This window comes from Saccopteryx leptura, chromosome X (assembly GCF_036850995.1).
Source record: "Saccopteryx leptura isolate mSacLep1 chromosome X, mSacLep1_pri_phased_curated, whole genome shotgun sequence".
Lineage (NCBI taxonomy): Eukaryota > Metazoa > Chordata > Mammalia > Chiroptera > Emballonuridae > Saccopteryx > Saccopteryx leptura.
In genome coordinates this window covers 22122424-22147607 of record NC_089516.1, presented here as the reverse complement: position 1 = coordinate 22147607, position 25184 = coordinate 22122424, and the positions used below count along the sequence as shown (strand labels likewise).

At 36.7% G+C, this 25184-nt stretch overlaps 1 protein-coding gene across 1 annotated transcript in view; it reads right to left on the bottom strand.

Annotated features, from left to right (window-relative positions):
• The window catches only part of IL1RAPL1 (interleukin 1 receptor accessory protein like 1), a 1376054-nt gene that overhangs the window by 25667 nt on the left and 1325203 nt on the right, over positions 1–25184 (bottom strand). Inside the window, exons 7-8 of the mRNA XM_066356450.1 lie at positions 13693–13825; positions 10613–10758 (exon numbers count right to left, since the gene is read on the bottom strand). Coding sequence (XP_066212547.1) covers positions 10613–10758; positions 13693–13825 — 279 coding nt within the window. The remainder of the gene's footprint in view (positions 1–10612; positions 10759–13692; positions 13826–25184) is intronic.

Here is a 25184-nt window from a genome sequence, read left to right as displayed (position 1 = left end):
TTTTGGCTCCACTGTTTCTTTACTGTCTGTCTGAATCTAATGGGAACTGGCATGTGCATGGCCACGACGGCAGTGACTACTGGCCATACACTGCCTGTATGTAGTTTTCCAACCGAGAGATCTGTGTTCTAGTGGATTGTCTCTATTCCCACTTTAGGTTTACTTAAATTTTATAACTGTTGTTATTAGATACTAGACAGATGAGTGGGTGGAGGATGGGTGAAATAGAGATATAGTCAATAGTATTGTGATAAGTTTACAGTGATAGCTAATTACTGAAATTAGTGGGGAGATCACATTGTAAGGTACAAAAATGTTTAATCATTATATTGCACACCAGAAAGTAACACAACCAATATACAGTTGTATGCCAACTATATTTAAATAAAAATAAAGTAAAATGAATTGAACTTTTGAACACACAGGAACTGATTATATAAGATGTGTTACTGTGTTATTATTATTATTTTTGCCTATTTGCCATCATATCATCGATTAATAATATGTGGCAGTTCATTTCTAATACTATGTCTGCCCTTTCTTACTACACATAATTGAAATTTAGCTGAACACAAGTGTTCAAAACAAGAAATTGGCAGTATTTAATGCCCATCATATATCATGCTCTTCCTTGATAATTATTATTTTCATAGGGTGAAATATATGTATATGCCCATATATATGTTGTTGAGACATTCTTAAGTGGATTTTTTTAGAGTTATGTGGGAACTTTGTTCAACAATGAAACTCTCTTCATTTAAAAGGTTAATTATTTAATACTTGAGGAGAGTACCCTCTGAGACATCTGAGTAGCAAATATGTTCTATAAAGCACTATTTCTCTGAATATATGAGGCAAATACCTCATTAAGAGTAGAGTGGGATGGAAATGTTCAAATAGGTTCAGAAGTGGTGACCATGTCAAAAAAAAAAATGAGGCAATCAGTTGGAATTAGTCCCAATGACTGTCTTTACTCCTCTCTCTTTCATACCTCTCTCATGGAAATAATGAACTCAAGAGAGCTAGTTGATCTTTACCAATTAGATACTACCGAATTTATTAGAGGATCTATTGGACCTTGGTATGCCATTTGTGTTCCATAGACCAACACCATCAGCATCAATAAGGAGCTTGTTTGAAATACAGATCTTGAGTCCTACCCCAGACTACTGAATTTGAATTCTATTTTAACAAACTCCCTAGGTAATTTTTGTATACTGTAAAGATTGCAATAACGACAACAAAAAGACTGTGAAGCACTGCTCTAGTTACTTCTAGTTGACGCTCCAAGAGAAGAAATACAAGTCATTTCCTATGCCAGAAGAAGTTGCCATTCTCTTGGTTTTCCAGTTACATCAGATATAAACTTGAAGAACTTATCATTCTTGGCTCCCAATATTGGTTTTGACCAGGATCATCGCCTTGTTTATTATTCATTCAGAAATAAGCTAATCACCAGTGACCAGTAGTCTTTTCCCCCCCTAACAAAGATTCTGTTTAGATATTACAGCTTACACTAAAAAAACTGGATGACCAAAATTACTAAAATGCAAAACTATGCTATGTAATAAATCTCCATGTTGTAGTTTGTCAGAAAAAACTATGATCAACAGACCCTTGAAAACATATTCCAGTGTTGAGATAAGTCACAGTTAATCTCACTAAATCATATATTAGATGTCTAAGGAAATAGCCAAAAAGTTTAATTTTTTGTGTCTGTAATTTTGGTGGCAATCAAATAACCTGTTGGAATATCCATATCAAGAAACTCAAAGGTATAAAATCACTAGTATCCGACAACTTGTGCTTTTGGCATTCCTAATAACCTCCAGGTGTGGTTTTTGTTTGTTTGTTTATTTGTTTTGTCATTAGATGGCAAGAACAAGAGTTTGGGCCAGCTGTTTAGATGTCTTATACAATTGAAAAGCAGAGAAATAAGAAAAATTCGACAGGATAGAAGAAATTTTTGAAAAAAAATATCAGATCTCATCCAAGGAGAAAATTTGTTAAACCTGATGGCTCTGATATGCAGATGCAGCAGCAACATAACTAAATTTTTGTAGTAGACAGTTAGACAGGCATGAGAAGAGCAAGGCCTACAGGCGAGGCACAGGTCACCAGAGTGAAAAGCCTCATGTGTCTAGCAACAGGCAAAACTGGGAAGACAATAAACTTTTCTCTACTAGCATGTTGCTTATCATATGGGTAAAACCCTCTTAGCAGGGGAATCAACAAGGGGGCCAGAAAATGGCACTTTAGCATTAACCTTTAGGAATAAATAACATCTAGACCTCAGTTGTGTTTCAGTATTAGGCCCATAAAAGCAGCAAAACCAGACAAGCAATGCCTGCTTGACCTCAGGACCAGCTGCATGGACTCATAATGACCCTCTATGACTTTCTAATGCTAAAACACATGCTCACTATATGAAACTGATCTCATAGAAATAAAATAGTTATAATAGCAGTGGGATATAATAGGGTGAATGCAATAGTTAAAAATTTAGCTTTGGTGCCTGACCAGGTGGTAGTGCAGTGGATAGAGTGTCAGATTGGGATGTGGAATACCCAGGTTTGAAACTCTGAGATCGCCAGCTTTAGTGCAGGCTCATCTGGATTGAGCAAGGCTCACTAGCTTGAGCCCAAGGTCAGTGGCTTGAGCAAGGGGTCACTCGCTCTGCTGTAGCCCCTGGTCAAGGTACATATGAGAAAGCAGCCAATGAACAACTAAGGTGCTATAACAAGAAAGTGATTTTTCCCATCTCTCTCCTTTTCTGTCTGTGTGTCCCTATCTGTCCCTCTCTCTGTTTTTCTCTGTCTATGTCACACACAAAAAAAACTAGCTTTGGTTACGGTAGCTTCTAGTTATAGTTATAGGCAAAAAGCTTTGTTCCAGGAACTAGAATACATGACTGTGCCTATGTGCCTCAAGGATGGCTGCAAACAATCTACCCTTTGTGCCTCAGGTGTCTGAAAGCAAAGCCTTTGTGCTCTAGGGACAGAATGTCCACTGACCATGATGCAGATAAAAAAAATTACTAGCAATGCTAGAAAAAAAAATCTCTGAAGTGTAACTTTTATCTGATTAACTTTCCCCTCTGAATTTTAAACCCCTTTTCTACTCTTCTTCCCCTTATAAAAAAGGTTGGCTTCAGATGAGATGTTAAGATAATTTCTAGGGTATATAATCCGCTGTCCTCTCAGATAACAGGCCTTCTGAATAAAGCTTCCGTAAAGATTCAATCCTTGTATCTACTTATTTGGCTGGGTAGTGATAGACAGCATGATTGCTGACTTTTCCGGTTTCAGTTTCTCGATATTTTGACATTGCATGAACAATGAAGGGAAGCAGAACATACAATCCCAAAATTTGTCTTTTTGTCATGACACTATTTTAGGATGGTTATATTTAAGAAATAGCAGACACAGGAGAAGCTATGAAAACCAAGAAGTTACCTTTTTGTAAGAGACATTTATATATATTTATTAAGGAAATCTCCATTTGTAATGGTGTCTCTCTCTCTGTATCAGAAGGAGAATAAAATTTTTCTAGACACTTTTATCAATGGAGAAGGCAATGACTTATATCTATGTAACAAGTTTACCCTTGTTTACTGTGCTTTTCCTAGTAATCTCCAATAACGCAGCCCCCGGCCCCTAACATCTTATTTGGTCTTTAGCTTAAAATGGTATTTAAGGTGGTGCTTGAGTAATTTCAAGAAGTTATTCAGTTTTCTTGGGTATCATCCATGCATACAGAAAGTATATATAATGATCACAAAAATTAGGGGCTATTTCAAAATGAATATGAAGCTATATAATATCCCCTAATTATTGTGAGTGGTGTATGTTATTAAACTTCTGTTTCTTTTTCTCCTGTTAATCTGGTTTCTTAGTATAGAAGGTGTCTCAGACAAGAACCTGGAAGTGTAGAGGAATTATTATTTTCCCTCCAACAGCAATGACTTATTAAAAGTGACTCTTTCCTGGACATCTACTCAGTTTTTAATGGGTCATTGTCTTTCTAGGAAGATGCCACCATACAGAGAGGTAGGAGGTTTTGTTATTTAAGAAAAGTTTGGCTTTTCCATTTTCTGAAATCAGTGGGTAAAATAAATATATCAAAAATGAGCCCCAAGAGAGGTTGAAATAGTTCTTGATCTTACAATATCTCTAAGTAAATAAATGCACTAATAAATATTGATAATAACAAGGATAGAGGCACATATTACAAAAATTATTTATTATAAGAATGGATAAGGAGTCCATCGGGTCTAAATTCATCCGGCTTTAAAACAATGCATCTTAAATGATGTGCATGTTAATTACATTACTAAAGATATTTCAAGGACTAGGGAGTTTATTGAACAAGTCTAATCCCTATCGATTACATTCTTTGGAGGGAAGAGTGTGTATGTGTGCAAGAACTAAAATGGGTTTAGGGGGATAGAGAAAACCTAGATGTTCATCATTATTAACTAGTGCTAGTCTCTTAAATACTTTGCCAGTTCTCAAACTACTTCATGATGAATGAATTGCCATATTGCTGTAATCAATATATCTAAATAGAACAATTCAGAATAAGATTAATTATGAGCATCTCTTTAATGTGACATTTCAAAGTCACACATTCCATAGAAGCACATTTCTATGTTAAGAATGCTTAACATCAATGTGATTTAAAAATAGATTATAGCATTCCGCATTTAATTAGTTCTTATTCCCTGTTTATTTAATATTATGAGTGCCAGGCACATAGTAGGTTCTTATAATTATAATTGACCATATGAATAAATGAATGAAGATTTCCTTTGGGGTAGTACATTCAGACTAAAAAAATCTATTACAAGATAAAACATAAAATCAAAATTGAACAAAATTGCTGGAGGTAAAGCTGACCATTTTAATGAAAGACAAATTAGATTTGAAAGATTTTTTAATGAAACACATTATTGGTGCATCCTAAGTTGCTCAGAATATCATGTAGTTGGAAAAGAGAAATCATGTAATATTTATTGGGTGACAAACATGCCAGACATTATAATTCGTATTGACATATATGCTTATTTAACCCTCAGAGCTGCTCGAAATGGAAGGCACTATTATTTTCATCATTTTATAGAAGAGAAATTTGAGGCTTTCAGAAATTAAGTAATTTGCCCAAGATAGCACAGCTAATAAACACAAAGTTGGGTTTTGAACAGACAGTCTTGGTACAAAGTCTACACCCTTACTTATTAAACTGCTTTGCTCCAGATAGTAAACGTGTCCACATTTTGAGATTAGTCCAAGTTAGAATATGGACCAAAACCACAGAGAGTAAAAAAGAAATTTAGGACTGCTTAATGGGTCCAAAGGAGGCTAGGCCTGAGGACAGAGACAATGTTGCTGGGTATTTTCAAGGTGGGTGAAATTCCCCCTCTACCCTCTTGAGTTCTTATGGCCAGACTAATAACACTGGCACAGGACCCACTAAGAAAAGAAAAGTCCCTTTAATATGTGAGCATAAAAAATCATAAATGATATTTGAGATCACAAAGTGATGCTCAGAGAAATGATTGAAGCAGAAATTTTTTGGAACATTTTATACAAAGAAATAATAAAATTTTGAGAAATTGACAAGATATAAAAGTTATTGCTCATTAGTGAGAAATCTAAGCAAGGTTTGGGCTTGGGTAGTAAATTAAGAAAGAGGCAACAAGATTTGTTTAGGCGAACTTTTGGGCTCTGGATTCCTTAAATCTAGTGATAAGGGTGTCTCCCTTAGCTTCCAGGTACAAGGAGGACACCTTTCCCATTGGAAATTTATCTCCTGCTTTATGAGGGCCAGATAGAGAGGGAGGTCAGAGAGTTCCTCCAGAGTAACTTTAATTCAAAATAATCAATATGTCATCATGACATATTTTGGGTTGGCCTACTCTGGACTCCAACAGTTTCCATCTGGAGAATTGTTTGTGTCAGTGAAACAGAAAATGTAAAAATTGAGGGAATAGAAAAGCTCATGGATTTGGAGGGAACCTGAAGATCATAATTTGCTGCAAGTTAAGTCAGGTACCCACAATTAGAAATCCGTGCAAGGGCATCTGGGTAAAAGATTCAGAGACTCTCATATGGAACTTAACTATGTATAAACAATAGTGGGAACAAGAAATGAAACAGAAGCTAATGTATCAACTATGCTTTGGTTCTTTGCAAATCAAGGTTCTAACACTCAAGTTTGTCAGGCCAAGGACTATAGAGTGAGGGATAAGAGGCAAGGCAGTTATAGACTAACAAGGCCCCATAGCTCTTGTCCCTTTATTTTTCCTCCCTCTTCTACTGCATAATCTAATTCTCTGTATAGTATGTAAAACATGTATGTTTATATTGAATGTCTGACATAAGCCTAGCTGTCTAAATACTATACCTTCTGTGGCTGCAGGAATCAACAAGTTTGAGTATTGTCAAGCAAGGTTTCTCTATGGTCAAATTCTTTGGTAAATTTTCAGCCAGTTTTTGTGAAACTAAGCTTTATATATGTATATATATTATACTATAAAATAATATGTATTTAAAATATATATATATATATATATATATATATATATATATATATATATATATGATCCAGAATTCTAGCCCAGCTCAATTCTAGTTGAATTATTTATTGCAGTATCCCATTGGAATTTAGGAAGACTCATTTAATTCAGGTGAATGATATCTCAAAGAATCCATACCACCCATTGGAGGGCTCTAGCATCATTTTTATTACATCAACAATACTGAACAAAAGGTGACATTGGAGGAAAAAATGCTTAAGTAACTTTGGCAAAGGTGTGTCCTGGCAAGTTTACCTGTCAGAACTGACAATTTGTGGTTTGCAAAACCTGTATTCATTACATGCTTTACCATTTCTCTTTAAGGAGATTTTTAAAAAGAAAGACTTTGAAGGCCTGTAAGATAAGTTAAGGGATTTATGAATCAATGGCAGAAAAATAGGATTAAAAGCAACAACTTCCAGTTCCTTCTCTCAGCTTTAGTCTTGTGAGTAATATAGCAACTCATCTGATAATTTATCTAATTTTAACAAGACAGCAATTTAACTCTTTCAGGGATAGTATGATGAAAACCCCAAACTACCAGCTTATATAGGCTTGTGCCCTGACCTTTGGAACCTTGCAGAGATGATGAACTTGCAGTTATACCGTATGTTAACCAAAGTAATTTCTCTTTTCCAAAGATAGTTGGGAAAGATCATTCCATGCAATTTTAAGCCTCTCACGGGCAGGAGATTGCATGCATTGCTGCCTTTTTGAATTGTGACTCATTTGCTGCAGCTTCCTTCTTTTGGAAGCACATGTTAACTTTAAGAAGGGACTTTTGGAATATATGACCTTGAAAGATTCTTTTTGGCTTCTCTCTTTTCTTTTTATTTTTAAATTTTTTTAGTGAGTAGGGGAGGGATAGAGAGACAGATGTCCACATGCTCCCCGACTTGGATCTATACAGCGACTCCCGTTTGGAGCGATGCTTGCAACTGAGCTATTTTTAGCACCTGAGTCTGCCACTTGGACCATCTGAGCTATCCTCAGTGTCTGGGGCTGATGCTTGGAGCAACTGAGCCACTGGCTGCAAGAAGGAAAGAGGGAGAGAAGGGGCAGAAAGGGGGGAAGAGCAGCAGATGGTTACTTCTCATGTGTGCCCTGACCAGGAATTAAACCTGGGATGTCCATATGCTGGGCCGACGGTCTACCCACTGAGCAAATCGGCCAAGGCTTTATTTTTTGGCTTCTAAATGCTTTTATTTTACTTAGAATAAAATGCTTTTGGTATAAATAAATATTTGAAAGCCATTGTGGAAGATTTACCTTTTGAACATTGGCCACATTTTTCCTTTTCATGTTAGGTAATCAAACATTATTGGGATTTTTTTTTCAATTTTCTTGATTCTTCAACATTTATTTTTATAGTGCTGGAAGTTTTTTCCTGCTATACACAACTTAACCTTAAGCTACCCATGCTAAAAACAGCCTGGGGATATTTGACCCTTCTTGGCTATGTGCCTGTCTATAAGAAGAGAGCTTTAATAGTTGTATTCTCCTTAGAAATGTTTCATTTTCTTTCTTCTCACCTTATAGTTACTACTTAACAGTCACTCCTACCTTGCTCTAAAATGAAATATATGTGGTCTAAGTCAAAAGATTTTTATGTGTCCTATATATTTTCTCTACTACTTCTTTTTTTTGGGGGAATAATTCAGACTCTTTAATTAGAGCATATTCAAGAGTATGACTAGAATGGTGAAAATATTTTATCCACACAAAAGAAGAATAAATAAAAGAAACTAAACAAGTTGAATCTTGGGAAGTAAAGATCCAACAGGATGATGATGTCTTCCATCAAACTTTTAAAGAGCTGGTTTGGGAAAGAGAGATTAAAATGGTAGAACTGGGGTCAAGAGGCTGACAGATAATGAAATAGGGATGTTTTTGTATTAGGTTTTCCCAAAGATAGAATTGGCTTCCTTGAGAAGGAATGTGATCCAGTATAAACTATTAGATCACTGAGAATGTATTGTAGAATAGAGTCGACCCTTGTCATATCACGGTTCATTTTTCGCAGTCTCACTGTATCGCGGATTTTAAAATTGTAGATATCTAATTTTGTATCACAGATTTTTCACTATATTGAGGGATTTTGCAACATAGAGGTATTTTTATTTATTTATTATTTTAATTATTTTTGCGGTACAATAAGCATTTGCTAGCCTAAAAAATGAAAACAATATAAAATATATTAAAATATTAATTAAAACATATTAAAATAATATTAACTCAAAATAAAACATTAATATATATATAAATAATAAAATAAATATAAAGTCACTACTTCACGGGTTTTCGGCTATAGTGGCCAGTTCTGGAACCTAACCCCCATAGTAGACAAGAAGCATTGTAGTTCAATTATACATTTGTTTCCAACTCTGAAAAGCTTTTCTTGTCTTTGACATGTATATTTCTACTTGAAATCCCTTCGTTGACTGAATACACATGTTGGGCTAGAGAAAGAAACAATGATATTGCTAGCTGCTGCTTACCTTTCCCATTACTCATATTCCCCCAGAGCACACTATTTTAACATTGTAATCACCTTGACAAAAGAGTTATCTGTTTTCATAGTTTCAAGTAACAGTATTCAAAGGAATTCTACTGCCCAATAAAGTGCAAGAAACAGTCTTCAGAGTTCTCTTTCTTTTCCAATCTCAAAGACTCTAGGATTAAACATATACTTTGAATTTAAAATCACTGTAAATTTGTTGAGTAAAAGATCAAGTGTAGTGGTTCCAAAAACTAGAAAGTTTCACTTAGTATAACATGGAAAAATACATTATTTCTCCTGTAATGCATATGAAAACTTTTACCAGCTAAGAGGCATGAATCAAATTTTATAATTACCCAATATAAAAAATTCAATATATATTTTTATATATTTTAACCCTGTGCATAAGGCATTGGGGCTGTTGTAGAATCAGATTTAGTGTGGCAGATTTTTCACTTAACCACAACCTATTGTGCTTGAATCATTGTTAATAAATTATAGTTGAATAATAATTCATTAATAGGTAATTAATGAATTATTATTAATCAGAAAAAGATACTACACATGTAAATGTTTTTCAAGGTGAAAAAAAATCATGAAATACTGCAATGATGAATCCATTGAGCATAATTTTTACACTAAAAGAATAACCTTCCAATAAGGAACATAATCTTGGACTTAAAACTATTTCAGTTGTTTTTTTATTGATTTACTTCTTTCTAATAGTAATAAATTATACTTTTTTTTTTTTCTTTCATTTTTCTGAAGCTGGAAACAGGGAGAGACAGTCAGACAGACTCCCGCATGCGCCGGACCGGGATCCACCCGGCACGCCCACCAGGGGCGACGCTCTGCCCACCAGGGGGCGATGCTCTGCCCATCCTGGGCGTCGCCATGTTGCGACCAGAGCCACTCTAGCGCCTGAGGCAGAGGCCACAGAGCCATCCCCAGCGCCCGGGCCATCTTTGCTCCAATGGAGCCTTGGCTGCGGGAGGGGAAGAGAGAGACAGAGAGGAAAGCGCGGCGGAGGGGTGGAGAAGCAAATGGGCGCTTCTCCTGTGTGCCCTGGCCGGGAATCGAACCCGGGTCCTCCGCACGCTAGGCCGACGCTCTACCGCTGAGCCAACCGGCCAGGGCTAAATTATACTTAACTAAATACTTCTTGTGTATAGACTTTCTTTCAAACTCTTCACTTTTTGTCTTCTTTCATTTTTAAAACACACTGAAAAATAGACACTATTCCTCTCTCCATCCTCATAGCAGGTGATTGAAGTGTAGAGAAGTTAGAGAAGTTAGAAGCATACCCAAAGTATACAGTTTGTATTAAAGTAGAGCAATAAATCCAAATATGATTCTAGAGCCTGGTCTAGTCACCCATCCACTGTTATTTGCCTTGATATCCCAAATGCTAATGTGATTATTTTATTTAATATAAATTTGTATAGAAAAACACATTTTAATTTCTTTTTGTTTTCACTCTTTTCCCACCCATTATAGGTTTAGTCAACAACTCAAACTTAGAAGGTTATACTCACCCCGTTTGTGAAGGAGAATGCTGGCATGTCGACGTCCATTTCCATTTTCAACATAACAGGAGTAATTTCCCAAGTCACCTTCTTGTACAGAGTCCAAAATTAATGAGATGGAAACTTCCTGTTCCCCAAGATGGTCCTTGAGAATTCTAAAATATAAAACAAAATGAAACAAACAAAAGAAAAAACACACAAACATACACATACATGAAAAAGAAAAAAATTTACATGAATCTGAATCTGATATGAAAATTCCTGCAGCATGTGTATTTCAAATTTGGCTATGGATTTTTGCTAGCCTAATCAAATTATATCATGCTCTCTTCATTTCTAATGAGTAAGTTTGTCTTAGTAGAAGTTAATGAAGTTGCAGTTAGTTATCTCTCTTAGCAGGACAGTCACACTGTCATAATGAAGAGGTGACAGAAACCTTGAAGAAAAGTTGTCAAGTTGCTTTCTCTTTAAGAAGAAATATGATGAAAAGGTGCAATAAGAAATTCTAGCCTGACCAGGCGGTGGTGCTGTGGATAGAGCATCGAACTGGGATGCAGAAGGACCCAGGTTCTAGACCCCGAGGTCGCCAGCTTGAGCACAGGCTCATCTGGTTTGAGCAAAAGCTCACCAGCTTGGACCCAAGGTCGCTGGATCGAGCAAGGGGTTACTCAGTCTGCTGAAGGCCCGCGGTCAAGGCACATAGAGAAATCAATCAATGAACAACTAAGGTCTTGCAACGAAAAACTGATGATTGATGCTCCTCATCTCTCTCCGTTCCTGTCTGTCTGTCCCTGTCTATCCCCTTCTCTGACTCTCTCTCTCTCTGTCCCTGTAAAAAACAAAGAAATTCTAATGTCTTAGGCTAGAGAACTAATAACATATCAGGTTAATAAAAAGGGAAGAATTAGAAAAGAATTAAGTTATTTTGACATTTCAGTTGAAACTCCAGCCTGGCCTCTTTTTGTATGATACAAATCAATTGCCTATTTTTAAAGAAATATGAAATTATAAACCTGTAGACAAGTGTTCTAATGCAGTGTTAAATTCTGACATTTAAAATTAATGGTAAATGCTCACTAATCTCATTGTCAAAGATATTAGCAATCTTTCAGAGCACATGGAAAATTTCAGAGTAAATCTCCTTCTCTCTATTCAAAAAGTTTCCATCTCTACCTTCCCATCTGTTTGGTAATTCATCTCTTCAGAACACTTCCTAATGCAGAATTAAAGAAAATATCTTGCTAGAACCTTTCCTGAGCACCCATAGAAAGAGAGAAAGGCAAAGTTAGGTTATTTATTGTCCTTCTTTAACTTCAGCATTTCAGAGTATATGGGTAAATGATAATAGTAAAGTTGTAAATATGACTTTAGTACATATTGAAGAATTTTCTATTGGGACATTTCGAAACCCAGTTGGAGTGTAAGAGTTTTGTGTATTTGTTGCCAGGAAGAAGATCCCAGTAGAAATAACTGTATATGACAGTTTTATATGTTTTCATTTTCTGTTGAGAACCTTTGATCCTTATACCTTTGATCAAGTTTTAAAAGTCCTCACATTTAAAAATGTCTTCCTCTAAGAAAAGGAACTTTGGTTAAAATGCTTATGTATTCCTAGAAGATTTGACCTATAGATGGAAAACTTTACAAATGGTCAGCATTTTGATTCAGTTATAACTTAATTATTATTAATATGCTTGCTTCCATACATTACAATTAAAAATAAGCCTGACCAGGCGGTGGTGCAGGTGATGGAGCATCGGACTGAAATGCGGAGGACCCATGTTTGAAACCACAAGATCGCCAACTTGAGCATGGGGTCACTGGTTTGAGCGTGGGATCATGGAGGTGACCCCTTGGTTGCTAGCTTGAGCCCAAAGGTCGTTGGCTTGAAGCGTAAGGTCACTGGCTTGAAGCTCAAGGTCACTTGCTTGAGCCTAAAGTCACTGGCTTGAGCAAAGGGTCACTTGCTCTGCTATAGCCCCCCCAGTCAAGGCTCATATGAGAAAATTAGTGAACAACTAAGATGCCACAGTGAAGAATTGGTGCTTCTCATCTCTCTCCCTTCCTGTCTGTCTGTCCTTATCTGTCCCTCTCTCTGACTCTCTGTCTGTCTCTGTAAAAAAAAAGAGTATCTATGACCAAAAATAATTTTACTAATATTTGAATACTTCAATATGTAAAAGTAAATGAGTAAATTAATTCTTTTAAAATAATTAAGAATAGGCTTAAGCACTATGTTTTCAAATCATTGGCATTTTTAATGATTATTCCTTATTATTCCCACTATATTTATATTTAGACCTTAAAGTCAGACAAAAAAGTAATAAAAATAATTTGAGGACTGACCAGTCATGGCACTGTGGATAGAGAGTCAGCCTGGTATAGTGAGGACCCAGGTTGTAGATCTGGGGTCGCTGGCATGAGCGCAGGCTCACAGGCTTGAGCACAGGGTCACTGGCTTGAGCATGAGGTCATTGACATAACCCGATGGTTGCTGGCTTGAGCTAAGGGGTCACTGACTCAGCAGGAGCCCTCCTCCCCATCAAGGCATGTATGAGAAAGCAATCAATGAACAACTCTCCCTTCCTGTCTGTTTCTGTCTCTCTCTCACATGCGATTACTTAAAAAAAAAAAATTGTATATCTTTTATCATTTCTACCAAGTACTTTATAGTCTACCTGATGCTTCAAATAAAAAAACATATAAAAGGAAATGACAGACATTGTGTTTGGTTGCGTCTGGGTGTTTTCTTAGTATTTTCTTTTAACAATTGAAAACAAAGAACTCTTATAAACAAAAGACACAATATCACATCTTTGAGATTTGATGTAATTTTGGTCTGTCTCATTCAATATATTCCACAATGAAAAACTCTTTATTTCTTAGAAATTCTTTACAAATGTCATTTCTTTCTTGCCATTCTATAGTCTCTTAACAGTGTTTTGCCTTTTTGCCATTAAATATTGCAATATTTTTATTATAATAGTAAAGCAAAACAAAACTATTTCTTTCTTTTTAGCTCACTTTCTAGTCACCAACAGGGTAAATGTTAATACTGACAACAATGTAAAAGAAACAAGTTATTTTACCTAATGTCACTTTCCCAAACTCGATTTTCATCCAGATCTTCAATAAACTTTTCTCCTTTCATCCAGTAAATTAAAGGACTGACATCTCCACTGTACCCAAAGAAAGCTCTGCAGGTTAGATTAGCTGAGTCACCTGGGGAGAGAAATGATAGAAATATGTAATAAAACTATTTGTATACTCTTATTTTAAGCAAATTAGCAAGTAACATTTTAATCACTTCACTGATTTAATGAAATATCTTCCTAAAATATTAATTTTTCAGGTTTTTTTTTGTTTTTGTCAAATTTATAAAATGTATACTTTTGACAGTTTGTTTAATGAAATGATAGTGATTCATAAAATTTTAAATAAGACTAGTGAGTTATTTTATAGAAGGTTCTTCCACATAGGTTTGCCTGATGTTTTTAAGTGATTAGATTGAGGCTATAAATTATTGGGGAAGTTTCACAGAGGTGATGTGCCCTTCTCAAAGAATGATATCAGAGGGTACTTAATGTTGACAATTATAAGATTTTATAGCACAATTAGAAGTTGTTTGTCAGTCCTCAATATAAGTAATAGAAAGAGAATGAAATTTTTAGATGTGAAAGAAACTGTGAATCCAGGATCCCCCCAAAAACATTATTAAAATATTTTTATTAGATGAAGAATAATAATTTAAGAAAAACAACACATGTTCAAGTAGAAAAGAACATTAAAAACAAATGAACAACTCATGATAATAAATAGTAGGAATTTTTATTAGATGTAAATTCAATGATAGTACTGTAGAGATTAGTTTCTTTCAATATGTTTTTCAGGAGAGACAATTGCAATGGTTAGTACAGATTGGCTGATTACTTAAAAAGGTATGTAGAGGTCTCTGACAAAAAGGTGGAAGCACATTTAATGCCTGCAGAGAATGTAAGGTTTATTTCTGGACAGCTGACACCATTTTGCAAGTACTTGGTTTACTCAAGCTTCAGCCAGTGTTAGAGAACTGAAATATTGTAGTATATACTAGTTTTAAAATCCTACTGCTTCTAAGTGGAATCAGAAAATGGGTGGGAGGGTGAGACAGGGACCTGGAAGGGTCTACTGCACTTGGATTGGGGCAAGGGACCTCTCAGGGATAGGTGCTTCATACATGAGGGGCTGAAACTAGGCCTTAGTGACATCTTTGTTGGCAACTGAAGTAAGCAAACTTTCTCAATTTTAGAAATTCCTGTGAAGATTCTATAAGACCTGACAACTCTATGACTTCAAGATGCAAAGAAGGAGATGCTTAGAGGCTTGGAAACCTCACAGATAAGCTACAAATTAATAGTAAACATCTCCTGAAATTGTGCTTATGAATGATTCTACAATAAACCCAAAGAAAAGCATAATGTGCTTATATGAACTCTTTCTAAGCCTTGCCATGGGTATTAACTATATGTAAATTCTATTCTTTAAGTTCTACAGCAAGATGATTTTTATTGAATAAAATTAATACTCTCTTAGTTATATCCACTGTATATGAATAGTTCATAAATAAATTCTTGCTCTTCTAATCTTTCTAAGATGGCATGATATAGCCTTCTCTTTTTATCTTTGTTTATGCCTGAATCTTCTCCAAGTAAGAGATTCCTCATGGACTTTAATTATATCTATATACAATAGTCAACACTAGAGACCAGATAAGGCAAGTCCAGAAAGTGTCTACAAGCTTTTAAGAAGCAAAATAGAGCTCCAAGGTTTTTTTATTATTAATTTTGTACATAGATATCTTCTAAATATTCTAATATGAAATCACACTTCTGTTGGAGAATACTGACATTACAAAGTAGATAATTAAATGTCAGTCTTATTGATTGGAAATCAACCACAGATTTCTATGGGAAGTATCAATTCAATATTACAAAACAACTTTAAATTTAATATTCTTTGCATTTACATTTTTACAAGGGCACTAGCTTTTATACAATTGCACTACCCGTTAGAGTGTCAAAGTAGTCATGAATTCATATTACGATGATTAACATCACATGTCAACAGAATGAACATATATTAGAGAGTTTTAAATTTTTATGTCAATAATTTATAAAATCTATCTTTTAAGGGATAAAGTTTTAGATTTTAAGTAGGAGACAATGACTGAAAGTCATAAACAGACCTCTCCAGAAATTGCTTAATGTTCTATTACAGCTTTGCTGAATATGGGGGCTTATCAATAATGACCATGCCATTAGCAATTCAGCTTGATATTTCTTTAAAGAGAAGTCAATTGAATCCCTCATTGAGACCTGAACTTGTCTATTCTGTTATACTCCTACCTTCCCAGATTAAGTGATTTTTGATGACCTAATTCTTCATTTCTCCTACCTGCAGTCCTTGTGCTGCCACAGCTAGAAAATCACTCTTGCACTCATGTTTACAGTGATTTGCTTTCTCAATCACATTTGTTCACCCAATCTTTGACTATCTTGTCTTGAATGCCAGTACAAGGGGTATCTGCAGTGTTGCGGGGGCACCTAAATGAACTCTATCTAGATTGGATCGAACTTGCTATGGGTCAAAGAATTCATGGAAGGAATTAAAAGAAGGTGAGGAAAAAATAGGAAAGCACTCCAGGCACAGAAGAAAGAGTATGAGTGAAAAGTGCAAGAGAACTTTGGAGGAAATAACTCTAGACCGGCTAAAGTTAAAGTGTACTTGGCGGAGGGGGATGGGGAAGAAGAGAGAACTGGTGAGGCCAGAGTAGTGGTAGCCTTATCCTTCCATGGAGGCCATATTTTGGGGATTTGGGACTTCCTTTTAAGGGCAATGTTAAGCTGGAGAAAGGTTTCAAGGAGATTGACATAATTAGATCTGCACACTAAAGAAATCACTTTTACTGTACTTGCGATACTGGGATTCGATCAGTGAGAATCAAGCAAGATTGAGAATGTTACATTATTATAGGATCATATAAGGAACGTTCACTGCAAAGATTGGATTTTTTCCACATAATTACTTAAAAGGATAAAACATAGTTGATTGCAGAGACTACAGATTACTATGCTTTCTATCAACGTGATGATAGGGAGCCTCTCAAGGCAGAAAAAATATATTTTTAATTTTTTTTAATTTATATGCATCTCGGTGTCTGTAGGATTGGAGGATTGGGAAGTTGCCAGCTATTTCTCAATACTATCAGGATCAAAAGTCCACTTGAGCCAACCTGTTCTGTGAAGAGACTTTTAAGTGGTTTCTCTTAATTATACCTATTTATGTGGCTGAGCAAAATACACCGCCACCCTTCTTATGCATAGATCTGCTAGCAGGAAAGGGCACCAGGAGCCCAGTAGAGTCAATCTTGAGAGAAGGCCAGGTGAAGTCAGGCTCACACCTGAGACCCAACTGCCTAAGTGTTTGGGAAGTGTTGGGCAAATGAATTTGTATTTTATGAGTTGCTCACTTTTATTGTTAAAAATGGCTGCCCAGATATGTGATCTGTGAAACTGCTAATTACCTTCCTACTTGAGAAAAGGCTTTGTTACGCTAATGTGTTCTGGAGGAGGGGTTTTTGTGCCAAAAGTTTTTAAGAGAAGAAGAAGGATGTGGTGGCGCAGTGGATAAAGCCTCGACCTGGAACGCTGAGGTCGCCGGTTCAAAACCCTGGGCTTGCCTGGTCAAGGCACATATGGGAGTTGATGCTTCCTGCTCCTCCCTCCCCCCCTCCTCTCTCTCTCACTCTCTCTCCTCTCTAAAAAAAAATTAAATAAAAAGAAAAATTTAGCCTGACCTGTGGTGGCACAATGGACAGAGCATCAACCTGGAAACGCTGAGGTTGCTGGTTCAAAATCCTGAGCTTGCCTGGTCGGGGCACATGTGGGAGTTGATGTTTCCTGCTCCTCCCCCCTTCTCTCTCTTTCTCTATCTCTCCCCTCTCTATAATGAATAAATAAAATCTTTTAAAAAAAATTAAAAAAAAAAAAAAAAAGAAGGGGACCATGTTTTTGCAGAGTTTGTGCAGAGAGTAGAAGGGAGAAGGTGTGCAGTTGGGGAACAGAGGTGAGGGCTCTTGTGAGCTCTGCTGAGACTGGTGGGGGGCTTTTAATTCTAGTAAAAACTGGAAAAGATTCTCCTGGTTGTGGAACCGGAGAACATATGAGTGGGTTTTGGTGCCCTGTTGTTTGTTTTTATTCACCAGCCAGTTGCGAGGCTAGAAGAAAGGCATAGCCCACCAGTTTTTGGCTCCATTGTTTCTTTATCATCTGTCCGAATCTAATGGGAACCTGCATGTGCCTGGCGGCTGTGATGGCCATGGCTACTGGCCATACAGGAGGCAAGCTATGTCTACCCAATACTTTTCATTTAGGTAATTACTGTGACCTGGGACAAGTGTGTATCACCTATGTCTGAAAGCAGAAATAAAGATCTGTCCTCCTTTTCCTTGAGTTTGAATAAGAACCAGGAGTGAAAGGAAATTCATGGGGCAGGGTAGGGCCTCGGGAGAGATGATGCACTCCACTCAGTAAGGGCAGATAGAGATGAATAAAAACAAATAAGAAAATAGAATTATAAAATTATGGAGGAGTGAGAGAATGTCTTGATCTTTCCCCTTGAAATTTCAATAATTCAAATGGCTGTAACTCAACAAAGGAATTCCAGCTCCTTGAACAAGCACACTTGAAAAATCTGTGCATTGAGGCCAATAAAGGTAGGTAGGAATCAGCTGAAGGGCAAAAAGTAAGGATGCAGCCCTGCAGCTAAACACCCAGGGCAGGGCTCTGGAAAGATGAGAAACCCAGTTGTGTCTGGGTTTCCTTCTGTGGGGCAGGGCAAAGAGCTTCAGGGGGCACTCTCTGGAGTGAACAATTAAAGAGGTGGCTGAGTGCAGGGACCTGGGCCAAGGATACTTAGTTTGTTTGCATGTGTAACCCAACAACTAGTGTATTTATTCCCCAACAGTAGAAATTATATCTGTATTTATTTTACATGTTACAAAGACCCATTACAATGTCTTGAATATGTTAGGAACTCAATAAATAATTTTGAATCAGTTAATAACATGTTTAATATCTTTCAAACTTGCATTTTCCCTTGCTTCTTTTTTTTTTTTTTTTTTTTTTTTTTTTTTTTTTTTTTTTTCATTTTTCTGAAGCTGGAAACAGGGAGAGACAGTCAGACAGACTCCCGCATGCGCCCGACCGGGATCCACCCGGCACGCCCACCATGGGGCGACGCTCTGCCCACCAGGGGGCGATGCTCTGCCCATCCTGGGCGTCGCCATGTTGCGACCAGAGCCACTCTAGCGCCTGAGGCAGAGGCCACAGAGCCATCCCCAGCGCCTGGGCCATCTTTGCTCCAATGGAGCCTTGGCTGCGGAAGGGGAAGAGAGAGACAGAGAGGAAAGCGCGGCGGAGGGGTGGAGAAGCAAATGGGCGCTTCTCCTGTGTGCCCTGGCCGGGAATCGAACCCGGGTCCTCCGCACGCTAGGCCGACGCTCTACCGTTATCAAACTTTAATTAAAGGCAACATGTCTCCAGCTTATCTCAGCAGGTCAACTCTATTTTATAAACTGGCCTTCAACATTGCATATGCAGGGCCTCCCTGTTCAGATACTATAACACTATAAGCTGAAGCCAGTTTATACCAGTTTGTGAGAGTCCATTGCTACATTTTCAGAAATTTAGTGTCTGATATGTAAATTCTCCCATGTCTGACAGTAATTTAATTGACTTCACTTCCCCTCTGCTTTCTTACCTCTCTCTCCAAACCCAGGGCAAACCATTTTTATTTTCTTTTTTTTCTACTTGGAAACCATCTCAACATTCCTTCACTCTGTATAAATCTGCTATTTTGACTTTACCTTTGAACTGGTCACAATATGTCTCTTCCCTTCATATCATCTGAGCAAAACTTTTTAAACATGTGTTCATTTATTATGTCTGCATGAAAATAATGATAGTATGTTTCTCTGAAAATTGTTAGCAGGAGTACAGTGCTTGCTTCATTTCCTATTACTGCCCTTAAAATAAGCAACGCCCAATATTTATACATGTACAACATATCTTTGACATTTGTTGGATTACTGAAGGATTTTATAAACTCTTTCTTTAGTCTTTTTTCTTTATTCAAATATAAAAACAGAAATAAAATTTGATCTTTATTCTGTGTAAGTCTAAACAATTTAACTTGTTATCAAGAGAAACTATCCATCTTATCTTTTGATCTCTAATTTGCTGTAACATGCAATTTCTCATAAGGTCATCCTAACATGTGATTGAGAGAGTCAAATACCACAGCTCTTCCTCATCCTCTTCTTTTTAGATATTGAAAAAAACACCTCCAGTCTCACTTCTGACACCTAAGTGATAGTATTAGTACTATTTACTACACTTGACCAGAAATATAGAAAATTAGCATGAGAATTCCCCAAGTTACAAGGGAGAGAGAGACACATTAAGTTAATAATTTTCTTCTCAATTCTGTTTCTTTGTTTTCCTTCAAACAAGACTGAATAATTTAAGCTATGGCTTAGGTAGCTGCACACATCAAATATATCTGTCAGCCAGGCTGGAGCCTTGAAGATAATAGTATTCTTGCTGTCTTAAGTTGATATCTATAAAAGCCACAGTGAATTGCACTAAATGCTTCTGCCGCCTTTTTTTGGCAGAAAGATGCACTATCAGCTCAATCTCACCAATTGCGAAAGAAGCACTCCAAAATTGATCAGAAAAAAATCATTTGCTATCTAAAATAAGAACAATGCTTGTCATACAGCAGGATTTCAAGTAGGCCACAATGTGACAGGCCTTAGAGGAAAAATAATACATTTTCCCTTCAACCCTTGAATTCCAAAGGGCAGTAGGCTCATTTGTGATTTAATGCAGTCTTCTAAGAGATCATTTGGCCATTTCTAAAACTGCTGAGAGCAGAGATTCTTTCTCCACTAGAGGACACTCTCTAACTTACTGAAGAATTAAAACAACAACAAAAAAGCCCTCTTTTTAAATTAAAAGAAAATTTCTTCCCTAATTAAAAAGTATCAGTATTTAGAGATTTTACTCATTGAAACTAGAAAATAGTGAGCATTTTGTTTTTAATTAAGATGTTGAATACATTAAAATTAATAATAATAAAAAAGATGTTGAATACAGGAGGATTTTAATTTTATTTGCACCATTAATCATCTGTATTAAAATTACACTATAGTCATGGTAAAGATAAATGTTTTGCCAAAGACTTTCCATTTAAGATAAAAAACAAAGTGATTTACAAAACATATTTGTCTTTTTTCACCAGTTACACTGAATGGCTCTTCTTCCAGAAAGCTTTATTCATAAATAAAGAATCTCTCTCAGCCCTGGCCGGTTGGCTCAGTGGTAGAGCGTCGGCCTGGCGTGCAGAAGTCCCGGGTTCGATTCCTGGCCAGGGCACACAGAAGAAGCGCCCACCTGCTTCTCCACCCCTCCCCCTCTCCTTCCTCTCTGTCTCTCTCTTCCCCTCCCCCAGCGAAGCTCCATTGGAGCAAAGATGGCCCGGGCTGCGCTGGGGATGGCTCCTTGGCCTCTGCCCCAGGCGCTAGAGTGGCTCTGGTCGCGACAGAGCGACGCCCCGGAGGGGCAGAGCATCACCCCCTGGTGGGCAGAGCATCCCCCCCTGGTGGGCGTGCTGGGTGGATTCCGGTCAGGCGCATGCGGGAGTCTGTCTGTCTCTCCCGGTTTCCAGCTTCAGAAAAATACAAAAAAAAAAGAATCTCTCTCTTTCTTTTTTACTCCACCCCTATGTCTCCTTGCCCTGGCCCCCAACACACACAAATAAAGAAAGTTCCCTTGTAACTTCCTCAAAATCTTTGGCCCAAATAAGTATATCGACCTATGGCACATAATATTTGCCAGTATCTAACCACAGAGAGTTCTTTGGAAATCAGAGTTTTATCTTAGGATTCCAAAAGAAAGGAAAGAAATGGAAGGGATAGGATATATTAAGCTCATAGTTGAGGATGTTACTCTTGCAGAATGTAACAACATCTGCTTAAGTTTCAAGGGAACAAAATCCCAGAAAAACAAAACATGCACTTTTAAATCTGCTCACCAAAATTCAGCTGGAGTGTCAGCTTTCTTTATGAAAATGTATTTCAGACTATCTTAAAGTATATTTCTTTAGTTTTTAATGACAGAGCAACTTATTTTGTTGGTTAATAGAATTGCAAGAGGATTTAAGTAATCAAAAATAAGTTGAAGTTATGTGAGTTAATACACATTCATAGTACACATGGTAAGTGCTCACAAATTGTTAGCAATTATTACTATTACTCATATTGTTATTGTCATGAGAGTTAAACTTTTCTATGAATGATGATTAGCAGTTCATGAATCAAGCTAGGCCAAATAGGTCTTTCAGGAACCTGGGGGTTGCATACTAGAATTTGAATGAAATGTTGAAAATATTTCCCACACTGATAACAAGGAAGAGAAGTAGTGGCAGAATCCCTTTAGAATGAGAAGGGAACTCATGCACTTGAGAAGAAAGGATGTGCGAAACAGGAATGTAATCAGTGTATTGCGTTTACATGGATCAAAGATTCTTGTGAGGACTCTAACTCTAATTCTTGATGGTTACCTTCTATTTGCATGATGCAAAAGTTTATGGCATCTAGAAAAATTAATGAACATCAGGTTGAAGAGAGGGACTCCTCATGCATCACTTAACATCTGTTGCCACCTGAAGACCCTACCCTGAGAAAATGTGATGTTACACCTGAGTGTTGAAAAGATGGGTATTAGATAAAAGAAGGAGGAAACTAATGATTGTTCAGTGGAAAACATTTATCTTCCAGAAAATGGATTTGCTCAAAAAGATTATTTAGAAACACTTGGTGATGGAGAAGAAGTAGGATCATTTTCTAATGTGTTTTATTAAGATAAAATACACATAACATAAAAAGTACAGGGAAGTAGTGCCATTTTGTCTGTCAGTTGAAGAGTGGATGAAAGAAGTGACTTGTGGTTTGCTTTCTGCCCAAGACATTAGACCTGCTTATACTTCTATTAATTTTTAAAATTGTTTTGAGTCATCTACAAAATAAGCCTTTTTCCCTCCAATGCAGACATTTTTAGGTTTTTGTTGACATATTAATCTTAAAAAATTATGATTGCATCTTGATAAGACATCTCCTTTAGTTTTGCTCCATTAATTACATAGTTACTGTGCAAAATTCCACATTCTTTTAAATCTTTTAGTGCTCTCTTATTCTTCCAGAGTCTCACATTTTTAAAGTAAAGTATTCCATTTTTAGCCTCCAAGTATATTGAAATCAGTCCTTAACATATATAAAGAAAGCATTTATCTGTGGCCAGTGATCAGCAAGTTCTTTAGACCTCAGTATCACAAACAATTGAAACAAGAAAAAAAAAAAGCCAGAGGGGATAAAAAGTAGGAATATGAAAAGGAAGAGTGAGAGAGAAAGAATAATAAAAGGAGGTGGAAAGAAAGGAATATTAGTGGTGGTGGTGAAGGATACTGACAAAACCCAGCCGTTAACTCAGGCATAAGTATTACATATAGGTAGCCATGCTCTTGAACAAACCATGTCCTGACATTGCCTTTATCTTTCTTATGCTTAATCTGTGATCTCTAAATCCTGGCTGGTAGTTAATGAGGCAGAGACCACTAAATCTCTCTTTCTTTTAGTAACATAACCCCCAAATATTTAGTTGGGTAGCCTGCATTACCTACCTTCCCCCTGCAAGTACTTGTGGCCATATGACCGAGATCAGACCAATGAACTGTGTGAAGAAGTGATGAGTTCTACCATATATACAAAGACAAAAGGTTGGAGCAACAAGATACAAGGAACCTGGGTCCCTGAATGACTTAATGGAACATAATGACCCCATCAGTCTGGATTCCCTCTACTGATCTACTTAATGAGAGAAATATACTTCTAATTTATTGAAAACATTGTATTTTGTTACTTAGCTTTGTTACCTAGCTTAGCCTGCACCAACCAAAACCTCTAGAATGTACTTTCCTAGCTTGTCTCACAGGTTGCAGTGTGGTGGGATAAAATTTATGACACTGTATTAATTTGATCCCATTAGTAATGTAGACAAGAACCACATTTATCTCTTGCTAGTATTCTAATAATTTCCCACAGTACATACCTATGTACAAAATGCAGAAGCAACGAAATACAAAAGTATGAAATTAGGAATGAGTCACCTTTTAAGAAAGTACTTTACTTAGAGGAAAACTATAAGGTGTTTACTTAGGTCTTGATTTATTTAGGAGTAATATCTGTTCTAAAACACATATACCTTGTGATGTAAAAAAAAAAATTATTATTATTATATTTGGTGAGAGGAGGGGAGATAGAAAGACAGACTCCTGCATGCACCCTGACTGAGATCCACCCAGCAATTTTATCTGGGACTGATGCTCAAATCAACCAAGTTATCCTCAGTGCCTGAGGCACACATTTGGACCAACCAAGCTGTTTGGATGAACCAAGCTATCCTCAGTGCTCAGGACCAATGTTTGAATGAATTGAGCCACTAGCTGTGGGAGGGGAAGAGGGAGAGAAGGGAGAGAGGGTGCAGAAGTGCAGAAGACAAGCAGATAGTCGCTTCTCCTGTGTGTCCTGAGCGGGAATTGAACCTAAGATATCTCATGCTGGGCTGACACTCTATCCACTGAGCTACTGTACAGGGCTGTTGTGTTGTTTCTTACATGGGCTGGTTGTGTTAAAATAAAAGATATATATGGCCACACAATTTTACAGAAAGAAGAGAGAAGGTGGGGAGGAATGAGAAGTATCAACTCATAGTGTAAAGTACTGTACCCCAGATTCTGAAAAGTACCATACCTCACTTCAGTGGGTTTACGTAGAGACACCAAGTTTAGTTGAATTTTGAAAGGTTTTATTAAAGGAGGAGACACCAAGTCCAGATGAATTTTGAAAGGTTTTATTAAAGGAGGAGATTTATTAAATATGCCAGCTGCATATGGCTGACACAGGGCATATGCAGGCCCAAACCGTGTGCAACTAAAATCTTTTTTAGGAGTTTTATAAACTTATAAAACATGGCTAGTGCAGGACATAATGATAGCTCATGCTCAATCCTATTATTTAAAATGTAATTGAGCATTCAGTGAACTCACTACTTTGTGTTTTCTTGATTCCTATCTAGAAGGGCTTTTGTTGGTCAGTATTATATTTAAATAACTCAGTATAGCTTCTAGTGTTTCACACATGGGTTTGCTCTATTTTTCTTCCCTCTATAGGGGCTTGGTAAATTGCTTCTGACAGCTTTTGAGCCTAAAATATACTATGAAGCTTAGTTATCTTTTGTTGTTTTTTTTGTCCATATTTGATAGAAGGAGAAATGATAACAGTTTGAACTGCCATGAAAGCAGTTTGAAAAATTGGAGTTCAAAATAAGAAGTAATTTTCTATGCTGAATTAATCATGAAAAGTTTCAGAAGTTGATAGTATTCATAGATATTTAAAGTATTTGAAAATTTTTACTGTTATTTTCCT